General features: G+C 58.2%; 1 protein-coding gene across 2 annotated transcripts in view; it reads left to right on the top strand.

Moving 5' to 3' along the window:
* The first annotated feature begins 12,488 nt into the window (after window positions 1-12,488).
* The window catches only part of NOTCH1 (notch receptor 1), a 40,749-nt gene continuing 37,804 nt past the window's right edge, over window positions 12,489-15,433 (top strand). For both annotated transcript variants that reach the window (XM_053996474.1, XM_053996472.1), the window contains exons 1-2: window positions 12,489-12,546; window positions 14,213-14,294. In XM_053996474.1, coding sequence (XP_053852449.1) covers window positions 12,489-12,546; window positions 14,213-14,294 — 140 coding nt within the window. The remainder of the gene's footprint in view (window positions 12,547-14,212; window positions 14,295-15,433) is intronic.

The following is a 15,433-nucleotide window of genomic DNA, read 5'->3' as shown; positions in this document are numbered from 1 at the left end:
AGTGTCCTGGCTGACAGTGAACTCTGACTCCTGCCCCAGGAATTAAGTCCTTTAACTCCTGCCCTCAGTGCAATTAGGGGGACAGCACAGTCCAGATCCCACTTCCATCAGTGGGAGCAGCTGCCCAGACAAGGAATTTGGTGCCACAGGCAGAACCTGAACTCATCTGTCGCTCATCCAGAGCCCGGAGCGGGAGGAAAAGCCCTTCTACCCCTCCAGCCTTAAATCTCATCCACAGAAAACTTTTGAAACCCCACCATTGTGCGAGAGGATAAACATTTATTGAATATTTCCTGTTTGGCACAAATTCTCTGCGAGTCCTCTACAGCCTTTTTCTTCTCGGGGCTTTAAATGAGAATTATTTGAGTTGAATGTAAAGGAAAAGTATCCCCCGAGCGTGGAGCCCCTGGGAGCAGGGAACGAAGGGAAGCCCACGTGTGTGCCATGCCTGCTTGCTGTTAGCTATTAATTTCTGTCTCCCGAGGTCTGACATGAGCAATGCATTATGCAAAGGTTGTGGGAATATTTCAGACTCTGCATCCCGGGAGAACTACAATTTCAGTTTTACAGGGTTTGGGGTATTTTTTTTTTCCCCCTGCTTCTTTCAAATGTGTTATTTCACTGAGTTGGAGCAGTGGTTATGAGTTACACAGCGTAGGGGAGGACGAGCTGGGTCTGGCTGGGGTGGCCAAGGGATCAGTGCCTGGCCCCTTGTGTCCACAGAGCTCTCCAAAGTGGGCATGCCTCAAATGCAGGAGCAGCAGTGTGACCCCCACTTGCATATTTGGGTGCAGGAAAAACCTGTGGGGGTGGAGAGGGGCTAAAATCAGGGCTGGAGAGGGGTTGGAAGCGGGGATGTGAGCCATGAGGCAACTGATGCTGAGGCAGCAGCCAGGGTGGGAGGCTGATGGGATGGGGAACACACTGGGGTTTGGGCCAACACTTGGCATAGCCTGGGCTGGGAAAAGCCTTGCAAAACATGAGTTTTTCCATCAGATCAGTCTTGCAACAGGCAGCAGCCACTGGGAATCTTCTGCTCACCACCAGTCCTTGGGATGTGCCAGCACAGAGCCTCTGGGCTGGAGCTGGAGAAGGTGGGGGCACACAGAGCCTGTCCTGTGCCACCAGGAGCCCAGAGGCAGACAAGAGGCTCAGGCTGAGATGAAGCTGAACAGGGCTTGGTCTGAAGGCAGTCTAATTCTGGCCCAGGCACAATCCAAAGGGATTTATTTTTAGGCTCTGGGCTATCGCTGCTTTGGGTAATTGAATGGAAAATGTATATTTAGCTTCTTTGGTGATATGCTTAGAAAAATAAGCTCCTGTCACTGTTGTGGGTGGTGATTTGTGCCAGCCCTGCCCTTGCCACTGCTGGGAGGCATCGCCCACCTCACAGCAGCCCTGGATCTCTTGGACAGCACGGAGCTGGGAGCTGGATTCCAGGCTTCTTTCTTTTTTGCTTCTCAGCAGGATCTTGCCACCCATCCCGCAGACTTTGCCCTCGCTGTGCAGGTGTTGAGGGCAGCACCAGGCACTCTCACGTCTCCCACATCCCTGTGCCATGGCTCATCCCAGCTGGGCCCAGCACTGTCCCCACAGCAGGGACACGGTCACGTAGGTCCCGCTGGTGGGACCTGCTTTGTGCTGCGCCCGTGGGAAGCTCCGGGGCCTCTCCGGTGTGGAGGCCATGCACGAACACACAGCAGGCAGACGGTGTTTCCTCCCCGAAATGCAGGTGAGAGCCAGAAGGGCAGCACTCACAGAGCCTCTCACACCATAAATACACCACATGCACAGGAACCCGGGGCTATTTTTGCCTGCAGGAAGCCGGGATGAGAGGGAGAGCATCCCTCCCTCCCCAGCACGTTGCTGGCAGTGGGACGTGCCCAGGGCCAGGACTGCCTCTGGCAGAGGGTGCAGGGTGCCAGGCTGCTTCCCATCATCTCCAGGTGATGGGAATGGCTGGGATAGAGCTGTGGTGGGTGACCCCAGAGCCACTGGACCCCGTCATGTTCCCCAACACCCTGTGCTTGGGCAGATAATGGAATAGATGCGTTGCCTTCTGCAGGACTGAAATCAGCTCCACACCCCACGGAGATCTGGCTGATGTCCTGCCCCTGTTGCATGGGAAACAGCAGCACTGGATGAGGCCTGTGAAGCCCAGCCAGTGTGGGAGGCATCACTGGAGCTGCCTCCTCCTCTGATCAGGTCTCAGACAGCTCTCTCTGTCCCGACTGCCTCCTTGCTCAGCCGTGTCTTGGCTGGCATCACTTCCCTGGAAGAAACCAAAGGAAAAAATTGCAGAGAACCAGGAACCATCAATGGCAAATCCCCAGCAGCAGTGTTGCTAATTGCACAGATGTTATCACCCCCCCCAGCAGTGCCTGTCTGTCTCTGCATCCTCTCACCTCTGGAAACTGGGACCCAGAAATGTTTCTAAGCAGAAAAACTTAAAGCAGAGTCCTGTCTTTGCCAGATGCTTGCTCAGTACCTACCTGTGTGTGTGCCTCTGGGTTTGTGTGTGTGTAGAAAGCACATTTTGCAACAGACAAATGGGAATGAAATATTTCAAGAATGTCTCTTAAATCAAGTAATCTTGGGGAATTTGACAGCCAAGGTCACCAATGACTTTTGGTTCTTGTTTGCTCAGTGTGGAGCCAGGGCTGGGCTCTGCCCGGGCAGGGCCCCAGACTGAGGGGGGTGTCTGGTCCCCAGCACCCTGAGGAAAAGCTGTGTGTCTTGAGATCTATGTCCAAGAGCAGGAATAGCTTCGGGACGTGGCTGGAACCCAGAGCTTCCACCTCAGGAGCAACCCTGCCTGGGGAGTGCCTCTCCTCCGAGTCCTGGTGTGACCTGCTGGGGCACGCTCCAGCTCTGGCATTCACCAAGAGAGAAGAAGCAGGAAAAAAACTCAGTTCCTCGTGATGCAGCCCCGTAATTACCTGTTATTCTCATATCGAGGTAATTAACAATTAGGCAGCTGTCTGAATCACATGCAGAGGAACAATCATTTCGTTATTAATGGATTCTATTTAACAGGTCCGATTTTCCCAGTTGTTTGTTTTTTTTTTTTCCCTTCCTTGTGCTCTCATGAATTATCCTCACAATTAAACCTGCACCAGAAAGAGGGAGGAGTAGTCCTAATATTTACTGAACCTTGCAAAGCATCACATTTCTCAGCTTATGAACCTGTCACAAGCCATCGGGGGGCTCTGGCGCTGATGGGGAGCCCGTAACCCAACACCCTGCGCTGTCACCTGCGCAGCCCCGCTGGCTCTGCCCCTGCTGCTGCCGGGAGTTTATTCATTTCACTGCAGATAAAAGCCATTATTTACAGTCAGTTACATATTTCCGTTGGCAAACCTCCTCCCTCAAGAGCAGGTTTGAAAACATCCCCGCTCAGCAAAGCGAAGCCAGCCCGCTCTCGCACGGGGGAGCGGTGCCCCCCTGCCCGCCCGGTGCCCCGTGGGGCTGTGCTGGCTGTCACCCCGGGATGGTTGTGGTTTGGGGGGCAGGGACAGCCTGGATGGGCCCCTCACCCTCGTGTTCCCTTTGCAGGAGGCACCTTGGGCTCTCCCCAGGGAGTGCTGTGGGGTGGGATGAGCTCCCCTCTCCTGAGCACCACATGTTGCTCCCTCATTGCTGTGCCTGAGCAGAGAAACACATTCATGTTTTAGTTTAAATAATGTTTTCATTTAAACGCCCTGGACGCTTAGCACAGCCCAGACATGACCCTTAGAGTCATCTCCCAGAGGTGGTTTTGGTCACACTGCCAGGACTCTGCAGGGAAGGGGACCTGCTGGGCTGCCTGGGGGACAGCAGGGATGAGGTGGAGAGAAGCAATAATCCCTCTCCAGGGAAAATTTAGTTTATATTTTCTCACCTTTTCACTTTGGCTCATGCCCCAAAGCAGGAGGGTTTGACTCCCTCCCAAACCCCTGAGTCTGGGGTTTCTTTGGAGAGGGGATTTTTTTTGAGTTGTTTCCTCAGTTTCTGTGTGTGGACCAGGCCAGCTCTGGAGTTCGTGTTTTCAACAACCAGCCAAGGCTGTGCCCTTGCAGCTACCCTGCACAGGGCCAGGCACCTGCTCCGCTCCCATTTGTTTGTTCCAGGCATGGAGTTAGGGATTTCACTGAAAAACAGGAACTTTGCTGGACAGCAGCTGCTCCGAGGCAGTGAATCAGCTCGTCCCACTGACGCCCAGCGGAGCCGTGCCAGCGCCGCGCTCCCACGTCCCGTGCCAGCATGGTTGGGGTCCCCATGCGTCCCCAGCAGTGTCCCCAGCAGTGTCCAGGCATTGGCCAGTGGCTGTGACCACCCACGTGGCAGCAGTGAGGGGTCTGTGGCTGCTGCCCCGGCCCCACCACCAGCACAGAAGTCAGCGGCCACGGCCAGGCACGGACAGCTAATGCCTTTTGTCCCAGCCTGACTTTTCGCCTCCCAGCAGGATTAGGATGGGATGACCGGCAAGGAGGCCCTTAATCCCATTAGGGATCCTGGAGCAGCCCTGTGGGGCAGCCCTGGGAACCAGCCTGGGCTCCGGGGAAGCAGCGGGTGAGGCAGCAGCCTGCAACACCCCGTGCTGCCACCATCCCACTCAGCCCCGTCTCCAGCAGCTTTCCTAAATCCGCTTTGCTCAGAGCACTGAGCACAGTGCCCTGGTGTGCAGGGGCAGCAAGAGGCACACGGGCATCCACAACCCCTGCAGCCCCCGCTGGCAGGGTTCAACCCCCCGCAGCCACCCACCCAACAGCATTTGGAGCAGGTGGCCCCAGGCCCTTTTGGCTCATTTGGCCCATTTGGCTCATTTGGCTCATTTCTCCACGGGGTCACAGCTGAGCGGGCAGCAAACCTTCTCCCGCCTGGAGAGAGAGTTGTTTTTCTCCCCCACCAGTTGCGAGGAGCCGTGTTTGTCTTTCTGTCCCTTCCTGTTTACTCGCTGCCATCAGGACACGCTTTGATGTGTTTATGCTGCTGGACATCCGTGGGAGCATCGTCCCGCGGGCTCCTGCAGCTCCCTGCTCCGTGGGGCAGGGCCGTGGCTCCAGCCAGGCCTTGGCAGAACCCAAGTGCCACAGGGGCACGGCTCAGCGAGGTGCCAGAGCAGGACAGCACCACCCTCGGCAGCTTCTGCACTCCAAAGTCCAGGTGACAGCACCAGCCCAGCCCAGCTGTGCCTGGAGCAGACTCCAAAGGCACAGAATCCTGCCAGGGGTGGGGAGCTGGTGCTGGCATGTGGTTCCCACCAGGCAGCATCACCGTGGCCCCGTGTGTTGGGACAGGGGGTCGTTCCCATCCATCCTGGGGTCCAGGTGTGCGTGGTTTCTTCCCCTCTTGCAGTCCCTGCTTCCTCCCCGGCTGGGAGTCTCCCCGCCCTGTGCGGGGAGCTGCTGCATTTGAAAGGTCACCGGGCTTTGAAGTCGGCGGCTCCGGGCGGCAGAGGAGGGATCACACCTTGCTGGCATCTCCCGGCGGGCCGGTTCCCAGCCCGCCACCCGCGCCGGCCCGTGCCGCGGGCGGAGGTGCTGCCGGGGGTGGAACGGCACACGGCCCGGCCCGTGCCACCGGCCTGTGCCCGCACCGTGCCGCGACCCCGTCCTTGTAGATGGGGGAACAGCCAGGGAAGCCCGAGCCCCCATCCCGCTGAGAGGCAGCAGCCTCGCCGAACAGGAGCGACCTCTCCCCGTGAAGGGGGGACAAAGGATTCTGGCAGCACAGGGACTTCTAGTGAAATTTATTTTTCAGCCTAAAAGAAATAGTTATCTAGGAAAGCCGGTAGGTGTAATCATTGTGAACTTCAGCAAAGCCTTTGATACCAACTCTCACAGTATCGTTTACAGTGTCCAGAACTGAACTCTACGCTCCTGACGGGTCCCTCCCAACTCAGCATTTCTGTGATTCTGTGAAAAACCCACACAAAGATTTTCTGGGAAAGAAATCACTCACGTAGAGCTGCCCCATGAGCAGAGGTCTGGGAATGGGCTCTGGGGCTCCTCCAGACCCTTTGGAACCGGCTGTGGCACCACCAAAGCCCCACAAGCCAGCACCGTGGGAGCCGCTGCGGCGCAGGGGGTGCACTGGGCATGACGGGGGGGTTCCTGCAGCTCCTGGGTACCCCAAGAATGGTTTGCAGGGCTCCTCCCTCCCTGCCAGGCTGTGATGGGACACCCTGTGATAGCACGGGCGGCTCCGGTGCCCCGCAGCCGCTGCTCTCCGAGCGGAAATGGCATCTTTGGGCTGATTTCTCCTGGTTCCCGTCTTCGTGTGCCTGGCTTTGATTCGCGGCCGAGCCCTGTGATAATGTGGCTGCCTGGGAAGGAAGGGAGTAGAAGGAACTGGCTATTGTGTTTGGCCCCTCTCCAGGAGGTGTTTTTGCTGGGAGGCACCAAGGTCAGAGCTGGGTGGGAAGCGTTCCCCGACAGCAGCCCTCACACATGTGCCCAGCCGTGGCACGGCGGGACAAAGGAGCACCCCCACCAGCCCAGCATGGGGCTCTCGTTGCGACTGCAACAGCCCAGCACGCCCTGCATCAGTGCAGGGGATGCGTGGTCCTCCCTGTGCGTGTTTCAGGGGGCAAAGGACTGCTTTGCAGCCGTGCTGGAAAGAGAAACATCTCCCAGTCTTGCCATTTCCGTGAGGAAGGAAAGAGGAGGCGGTGGGTGGGAGTGCCCAGGAATGGAGCATCAGCAGAGGCTGCGGTGCAGAAAATCCTTTTTTACTCTCTTTTTGTAATCGCTTAAGAATTTCAGCTGTCTTCATCCCAGCACAGGAGTCCCAAATCCCAGAGCTGTGAGAACAGAGCTGGCACTGAACTGCCTCTGAAACTCCCTGCCGGTATCAGTGGCACCCCAGGACCCTGCAACCCAGCCCCCCGGGGCCAGCGCAGCGAGAAGGGGCACGCCCAGATCGCTGTGAGTGATGTCTCCCCTCCCAGAAAACCTGCCCGAAACCTCTGCGGGGCGAGTGTCCGCACGACATGACGTTTTTCTTGAGCATGTGCCCTGGGAGAGGCAAATCCCAGCAGCACAGAGCCGGGTGAAACTGCGGGGATGCCAGCGTGACTTGGATGAGCCTGGCATTGCACCACGGTCCAGAAATCCAGTATCAGGTTCATGCCCGGGCTTGTGCACAGAGAATCACACTTGGGTTTTCACTGCTGTGAGCGATGGTTTTCGATTATTTAATGGAGATATCAGAGGAGTTTTGATCCTGGCCCTTCCACACACTCCGGTGAGCAATTTACTTGCTGAGGTGATGAAAACTGCCTCGGCAGGAAAAGGGGGAATGGAAGAAAAGGCAAAGAATGGATGGCCTTGCAGGAAGATGCACGTGAAATACAAACGTGTCCCACACGTCCCCAGGAGCAGGACAAAGCTGGGCTGGGGTCTGCACTCCAGAGAGTCGGGGTGACCCCCTGCATCTCCTCTGTGGGTGAGAGCTGGTGGGTGCAGAGCTGCCCCCGTCCCTGAGCTGGGTGTCTGTGACACCCTGAGCAATCGAGGGACAGGAGAGGGACACGCAGGGTCTGCAGCACCAGGGTGCAGGCAAAGGCATGACCAAGCATGGAGGGAACAGGGACACACACCAAAGGACAGGGAGAACTGCATTTCCAGCAGCCCACGTGGGTTGGGACGGGCCTGGGGACAAGCACATTGTCACTCGCAGCTCCATAAACCCCACCAGGCTCTGTTTACACAACAGAGAATGTTTCAGTTGTTTTATGGAGGTGGATAGGAACAGCACAGGGACCAAGGGGCCAGGGCCAGGCTGAGCAATGCCTGCCCAGCACCTGCTCTCCCCTCACAGCCCATAAAGACATTTTATTTTAAATATGACCCAGATTTTATAGCGCAATTCCACAGCAGCACCTTTCACCCAGGTACAAACGGTGCGGGCAAAGCTGCTCCTCGGGGACGTCTTCCTGCCTGTCACTAATCCCTGGGTGAGAGTTCCTGAGCTGACTTTACACACTGAGAAATGATGGCCAGGAGCAACCCTGCAATTAAAACCAGTTTCAGCAGCCCGTGAGGAGGAAAACTCCGCGGGTGCCAAGCCCGGTGTGGCAGCCGTGCCAGGGCAGGGACACACATGGCACCAATCTCTGGCCCATGGCAGCAAGGGCTGATTGTCCTTTGTCCCATCCCAACCCTGGACATCCTGATGGGACCAAATCCCACTGCACCGGCAGGAGGAAAGTCATCCTCCATGGGCACATGCTGCCAGAGCACTGTGGCAGAGGGATGGCACGGTCGGTGTGATTTAACCAGGCACAATCCTCCACTCAGCTCTTTAAGAAAGATAAAATTAAAACAAATCAGGATTTAGACCATTCTTGCAAATCCAGCCTCTTTTCTCTGGTGCCCCAGAAAATCATGCCTTAATCCCATTATGGAGAAGTTTAGGAATAGTTTTACCTCACAGACTCCATGAACAGGGCATTTTTATCTGCTCAGACTTTCCAGGATGCTCTACCTGCTTTAATTCACACTTAATTACTAAAAATTAGGTTTTTTCAGAGCATGAGGGAGGGTGGGGGTGCATGTACCAGCATGAGGAGGGCTAACCCTCCGTGCTGCTCCAAAATCCAGGCAGCAGAGCAATGCCAAGCCAAGCACGGTGGGGAAAGCAGGAGAGATCCAGTTTGATGTCTGCCTTATCAGTCTTCTTTTTATTGCACCAAAGGTATAAGAGCAAAATATTGATTGTGATGATAAAGAGATGAAAGTGTCAAGAAGGAATAGGCACACAAGTTACTCAGGCGATTGGAAGCCGCCTTGGTTGTATTTAACAGGCATTTGCCATTAAAGAAAAACGCCTGTTTTTATTTAAATAGCCTCGGGCAAATTTCTCACTAAACCAACTTTCCCACGCCAGCCCAGTGCTCTAACTCTGGTTTTTGGCAAATTTTTTCCTGAGCTGTCAAGGCAAAATATATATAAGAATGCTGGTCTCACTTAGGTTTTTTTCCAGCCCCTGGAGACATGAAAATAATTTACAGATGTGCATTACCTGTTTATATTTGTATTAAGTTTTGCTTAACGGACATGATTTTCTTAGCTTGCAGTAACAAAAAAAATATTCCCAGAGTTTCACTCATTTAATTTTAACTTATTAAAACTTTTAAACATGTGTGGAGGTTTCATGTTTTTAAATCACTAATCACATGGACAGTTGCCAAGGTTTCTATTAAAGCCTTTTACAAACACTATTTTTAAAAGGACCTAAAATCCCATTATTTTTAACCCCTGAAGACCACTCAAAAGAAAAAAAATTTCTTTGGATTTATGTCTTATTCACCTCGCATTGCAAAAAAGATTTAGGCTGAGCGCCGACTTCTGCCTTCCTCCCTTTTTTACTTTTGCTGGTAGTAGTCTCTGGAGGAGGCGTCTGGGAGAAGGAAACTTGAGGAGGTTCCCTGCGAGGATCTTGCAGCAGATCCCTCAGTACCAGGGGAAGGATGGAACCGGATTAAAGCGGGACATCTCGCAGCAGCGCCTGGCTGGAGGAGCCATCCTCGTGTTCAGACTTCCATGGGAAACCGCAGAGGACCCTTTTAGCTCCCTCCCAGCAGAGCCTTTTCCCCAAGCAGAGCCCCAGAGCTGCGGGGTCACAGAGCCTCAGGGTGATGGCAATAAATAGATGTATTTGACCTTCCGTGCTCGGGGGACGAGGCGGCGCGGCTGCGCGGCCGCACGCCCGGTCTGGCTGTGTTTATGCTGTGGACACCACACAGACCCTTCCAGCCACGGAGGAAACCCAGGGCCAGGGCTCACTCCTGGCTTCCCATGTGTCCTTCCAGTTCAGCACCTCCAGGAGCAGCCTGGGACACACGGTTATCCAGTGTCTCCACCACCCTGCACATCCCTCAGCATCACCACCTCTCCATCCCCAGATGGCACAGGTGTGGCACCCCGACAGCCCCGTGTCCCCAGGCATGCCCATGGTGGTCCAGAGGGGTAGGGGGGTCTCTCCCAAGTCTCAGGGATCAAGTCCCAGAGCGCAGCTGAGCTGAATGCACGGTGCTTTCTGCACACGGAGAACAAGCCCGGGCAAAGCTTCGGCCGGTATTTCCAGGCAGGTGGAGCTGAGATGCTCCCTGCTCCAGGGGCTCTGACGGAGACGGGGAAAGGGGGGAGATGGACAAAGAGCACAAAGTCTCCATCTCTAAGGATGCCCAGTGGAGGAACCTCAGGCTGTCCTCGCACCTCAGATGAGGCTGAGGATGGTGACAAGGTTGTGGTGGCACAGGTGGGGTCACATCCCACTGCCCAGTTGTCACCCTACTTGTGTCTGCAGGGAGGATAGAACAGGCAGCGCCCACATTCTGGAATTGTTCAAGGCTCGAGCTTCCAGTGGCACCTGGCCCCCGAGTGGCACCGTGCTCCACACAGGGCCCTGGTTCCCCAGCCCCGATCAGGGCGCTGCTTTAGAGCCCAGAGTGGGGAAGGCAGGAGGAGCAGGGAAGGAGGGAGCCAGGGCAGCAAGCGAGGTACCGCTGCAGGGCTCACGCCTTTGATCTGGGAAGCAGACTCTGCCCTTCAGTTTGTTTAATTGTTTCACACTTGCTCTGGAAATAGTTTACAACAGGAAGCAGTGGGATAACAGCAGGGCTGGCATGGGATGAGATGAGCCCGGGGGCTGGTGGAGAGGTACCCTGAGATGAGAGACACAGATGACCGCAGTGTCACCTCCTTCCCATTAACCCATTGCCGACCCTCCTTCCCCTTCCTCTTTCCCAAGCTTTCAGCCAGAGGCCGGCAGCCATCCCTCCATGTCCTCATGTTTGGGAGCTCTAAAAGCACCACCCAATACCCTCCAACAGCTCTTGAGGTAGACACAAGAGTCCCGTGGGATTTAAGTACCCACATCCCTGGAAGAGCTGGTAGCCCAAATTCTCCACGCTCTGAGTTTTTGCTCCCCACTTTTGCAGGCGCTGCAGCCTTGCTGAGCAGGGCTGGCCCCCAAAGCCCCATGAGGAAACATCATTTTTAAGCACCCTCACACGGGCTGTTCCCATCAGCGCTGCTCTGTGAGTACAGCCCTGAGCACCCCCTGCAGCCACTGCTTGCAGGAGACACCCACAAACACCAGTTAAGGGCTTCAACCTGTCCTGGGCTCAAGGCCTGGATGGATTTCAGGAAGGGCACTCCAGCTTGGTTTTCCAGGCTTGGTTGTGGCCCAGTGGCAGCTGGGGCAGGAGTGGGGCTCTGAGGATGAGGGCACGGGGAACTCTGTCACCGCTGTTCTAACAGGAAAGCTGCACACCTGTGGGGGTTGTGGGGCTGCCCCTGGGTTTGGCTTCCCCGTTTCTCCCAGAGTGTTTGTTTGTTTGTGGATGCGGCGCACGGGGCTGGCCAGGCTCTGCCTGGGAGTTCATGAGTTCACAGCACAAAACAAACAACATCCGACCCAGCTGCCGGCACCTGCGGGGGAGCTGGGTGGGAAACGGCTCCGCGTACCTGCGCACACCTGAGTCCTGGTGGGGGTCAGGGGGGGATCCCCACCCTGCACTTCCCAGTACCAGGGGATGCACAGTTCCTGACCCATCATCCCAGTACCAGGGGATGGTACAAGCAACCCATTCCTGTGTGTCCCGTGGTTTGTGTGCCCCAGGTCCTTCCACGGACACACCGTGAGTCAGGCTGGTCCTGGGGCCTCCTGTGGTCACTCAGTGGCTACTGCGGCCTCAGGGGCTGTGCAGGGGCTGGGGGGGCTGCACTGGGGAAGCTGTGCAGGGACTGCACTGGGACCATGGAGGAGCTGCACTGGGATTATGTAGGGTGTGCATGGGGAAGGGCTGCATCAATACTGGGGTGGGGGCTGAACTGGGGCTGTCCGGAGCTGCACTGGGGAAATGCAGGGCTGCTTGTGGGGGCTGCATGCAGGTGTCCAGAGCTGTGCTGGGGCTCTGTAGTGGCTCCACGTGAGAGCTGTGCTGAAGCTGCACTGGGAATGGGGGCCTGCCCTGCGGGGTTTGGGGGACTGCAGGGGGACGCTGCACCGGGGGTGTGCGGTGGCTGCACGGAGAGAAGGAGCTGCACCCGGTGCATCCGTGTCTGCATGCGGGGGGCTGCACCGGGGGTGTGCGGTGGCTGCACAGAGGGACGCGGCTGCCCGTAGGGGCTGCGCGGACCCCGCAGCCGCACCCGCGTCCCACTCGGGGACCCTGCGTGGCGGGAAGGGGGCTCCCAGCGGCGGCCCCCCGGGCTGGGCAGGGAGGAGCGTCTCGCCCATCCCGTCCCATCCCCTCCCGTCCCGTGGCGCCCGGCCCGCCCCGCACCGTCCCGTCCCGCCCCCCGCCGCCCGGCCCGGCCCGCCGGGGCTGAGCAGCCGCGGGAGGCGCCGCGATCGGAGTCGCTGGGCTCGAGCGCGCTGTGTTTGGGGCTCCCGGCGGGGCGGCGCGGACCCGCACAGGCACCGGCACCGGCTCGGCTCGGCTCGGCCGAGGCCCCGCGGATCTATGCGGCTGTGAGCGGCGGGAGCAGAGCGGGATGGAGCGGCTCCTGGCGCCCGGCCTCCTGGTGCTCCTGCTGCCCGCCCTGACGCGAGGTGAGGGCCGCCGCCACGGGCCCCGCACCGGCCGCCCCGCAGGAAGTTTGCCGGGAGCGGGGCCGGGAGCGGCGGGCACCGGAGCCCAGCGGGGCACGGCGGGCACCGGAGCCCGGCGCCGTCGGGGGGTCCGGGCCGGGAGGTTCCCGTGGGAACCGGGACTCGGCTTCTGCGGCGGGACCGGAGCGCGGCGCCCTCGGGGGGCGGGGGGGTCCGGGCGCGGGGTCCTCGTGGGAACCGGGGCTCGGTGCCGCGGGATGCGCCGGGACTGGGCTCGGCTCTTGCGGGAGAAGCGGAGCTCGTTGCCAGCGGAAGAACCGGGACCGGAACCGCGTTGGGAGAGCGGGGCTGAGCCCCGCGGGGGTGGCCGGAGCTCGGGGGAGCCGGGGCCGGGACGGCGCGGGGGAGCGCGGCGGGGCCGGGGCTCGGTGCCCCGAAGGAGGCGCTCGGGGCCACCGGGAGCCGGAGCTCGGTGCCCGGGGCTGCCGTCGCGGGGAGCGGAGCTCGGTGCCGGGGGGGAGCCGGGACTCGGCCCGGCGGAGGGGCGCGCAGGGCGGCCGCGCTCCCGCTGCTGTTCTGCGAGAGCTTTTTTGACCGTTTTGCAAATTTTTCTCGGTTTCCTGTTTCTTGAAAGTCGGGGTCCCCCGGGGCCCCCCCCTCCGGGGCGGGTCCGGGTGCTGCGCCGCAAAGCGCTGCGCGACCGTCGGGGGCAGCGGGTCGGGGCACGGGAAAAGAGCCCCTAAAGCGGCCGGGGGTGCTGGACGGAGTGGGGAGCAGCCCATCCCGGGGGGTCGGGACCCTGTAGTGCCCCCCTACCCCGGGACCAAGCTAGTAGCCCCCTCCGGAGAGCCCTGAGAGGATTTTGGGGAGCGAAGGCAGCGGAGGCGAAGTTTGCAGGAAGTTGTGCCCGGCCGGAGCGGTCCCCAGCATCCCGCTGGAGTGGTCCCCAGCACCCCAGTCCGTGTGCCGTGGACCACGGAGCCCCAGCGGGATGACCCCGGGCAGTGTGGGCTCGGCGCCCGTCCAGGGCAGGATCTGGGTTGTGGCGGTGGCGGTGAGAAGCTGCAGTCGCTCAATGTGAAACTGCCCCGGCTGCACACGCGTGTCGCAGAACCAGTTACCGTGAAGAGCGAGCGGGCAGAGAAGGGGAAGAGCGAGCCGGGGTGGAAATCGGAAGCGATTCTGGTACTTTCAGCGAGTTGCTGTGGTAACTCTGCAGAATTTGGCTCTGAGGGCCAGACAATGAAACCTTTACTCATAGCAAGTTATGACGGGCGACTCATTTCGTTACCGGGCTCATGGTAACTAATGGGCCCCGGGCTGGATGTTTTTTCACAAATGGCATTTGTCAGTCAAAGGCCTGATCTGGGGTTTCTCTCTGTCAGTCCTCCTGCTGGAGGAGCAGGCACAGCCTAGCCTCAAACCCACCCTGGGTTTATTTTTAGGTGAGCCTCTCAGCGCAGGGGCCACACAGCCCCTGCCCCGTCCATCACCCTGCGGGTGAGGGCTGCCAGGTGCTGGACCCCACCTCACCAGGCTGTGCAAGCACAGGGGCATCTGGGGGTCTCAGCGAGCCTGTCCCCAGCCCGGGTGACACCAGGGGATGCAGCCCCCCTGCTGCCACCAGGGCCCTGAGCTGTGGCTAATGCTGTCCCTCTGTTTGCAGGTTTACGGTGCTCGCAGCTTGCCGAATCCTGCCTCAACGGGGGCAAGTGTGAAACTTTTCCCAACGGGACGGAGGTGTGCCAGTAAGTATGGAACAGCCAGAGGATTTTCATCTCCCCCGACCAAAGCTATTGACATGCATGTTGACTTTGCTTTGAAGGCTCTGGATTTAATAGGGCAAGATGCGTTTTCTTTCCTTGAGTGGCAAGAATAACCTGCTTGTGTAGGAGTCACCGCGAGTTTGGCAGGATCGGGCTTTGTTCCTGGCTGGGTGGAAAAACATGGGCAAAGGGCCATGTTTTGCTGGTGTTAGCCTATGCAGAGTGCCCTGCTGATGGAGCAGGAGGTAGGGCCAGCCCGCGGCGCTCCTTGGACCGTCGGGCGGGGAGGGAGGCTGTCTGTCTGTCTGTTCTCCACCTACTCCCTCCTGGCCCCGAAGCATTGCCTTTCAGTCCCTTGCATGCTAGGGTGACCTGTACATCTCCAGTAAACACTCAAGAGAGGTTCCATGGCATGGCTCTGGCTGCTGGAGCTGCCCCAGTGGTGTCCGTGGGCCGATGAGGCATCGCCAGGGGAGCAGGGCACCTCCTCCTGCAGTGCTGGTGCCAAGCTGTGGTCTAGCCTGGCGTTCCTGGTGGGACCTGGCACCCAGACTGGGTCTTTCTCCAAGCTGATTGTGGGGAAACGGATGTGTAAAGCGTTGGGACTCTTTGAAGGACCAACCGACCCACCGCAGCGATGGCCGATTCACTCCAGGCTCCCAGGGAACAATAACCAAGAGAAATGAATAAGACTCCAGCTCCCTTTTTAAAACTATTCCATAAAAGAAATGTGAATGGGCAAGGCTCTGTTTTCCGGCCAGATTTCCCCTCTGCCTGTTGAACACGGCCTGAGCTGTGAGCAGGCAGGGAGACGTTCCCACCCACCCCAAAATTTCCAAATAGGAAGTCCTCGGCGGAGGAACCTGAAGGCATTTCCAATCCCAACCTGTTGAATGGCAGTTTCCCTTGACAATGTGTGTTGCTTTTTTGCAAATCCGCCTGGGTGCCGTTACTCTGCCCAGTAGCCGGGCACCTCCCACCCCCTTCTCCAAGCTGAGCCCCCCAACCCTTTGGTGCAAATAAATCAGCAAATCAATCAGGCACATGAGCAATTTAATGGACAAAGGCTGGGTCCTTTTGTGAGGCACTAATGAATGCACGCCACTTTTTTTTGCACAGAA

This window comes from Vidua macroura, chromosome 21, assembly GCF_024509145.1.
Source record: "Vidua macroura isolate BioBank_ID:100142 chromosome 21, ASM2450914v1, whole genome shotgun sequence".
NCBI classification, from domain to species: domain Eukaryota; kingdom Metazoa; phylum Chordata; class Aves; order Passeriformes; family Viduidae; genus Vidua; species Vidua macroura.
Note: the sequence above shows the minus strand (reverse complement) of the source record. Positions and strands in the feature narration are given on the sequence as shown.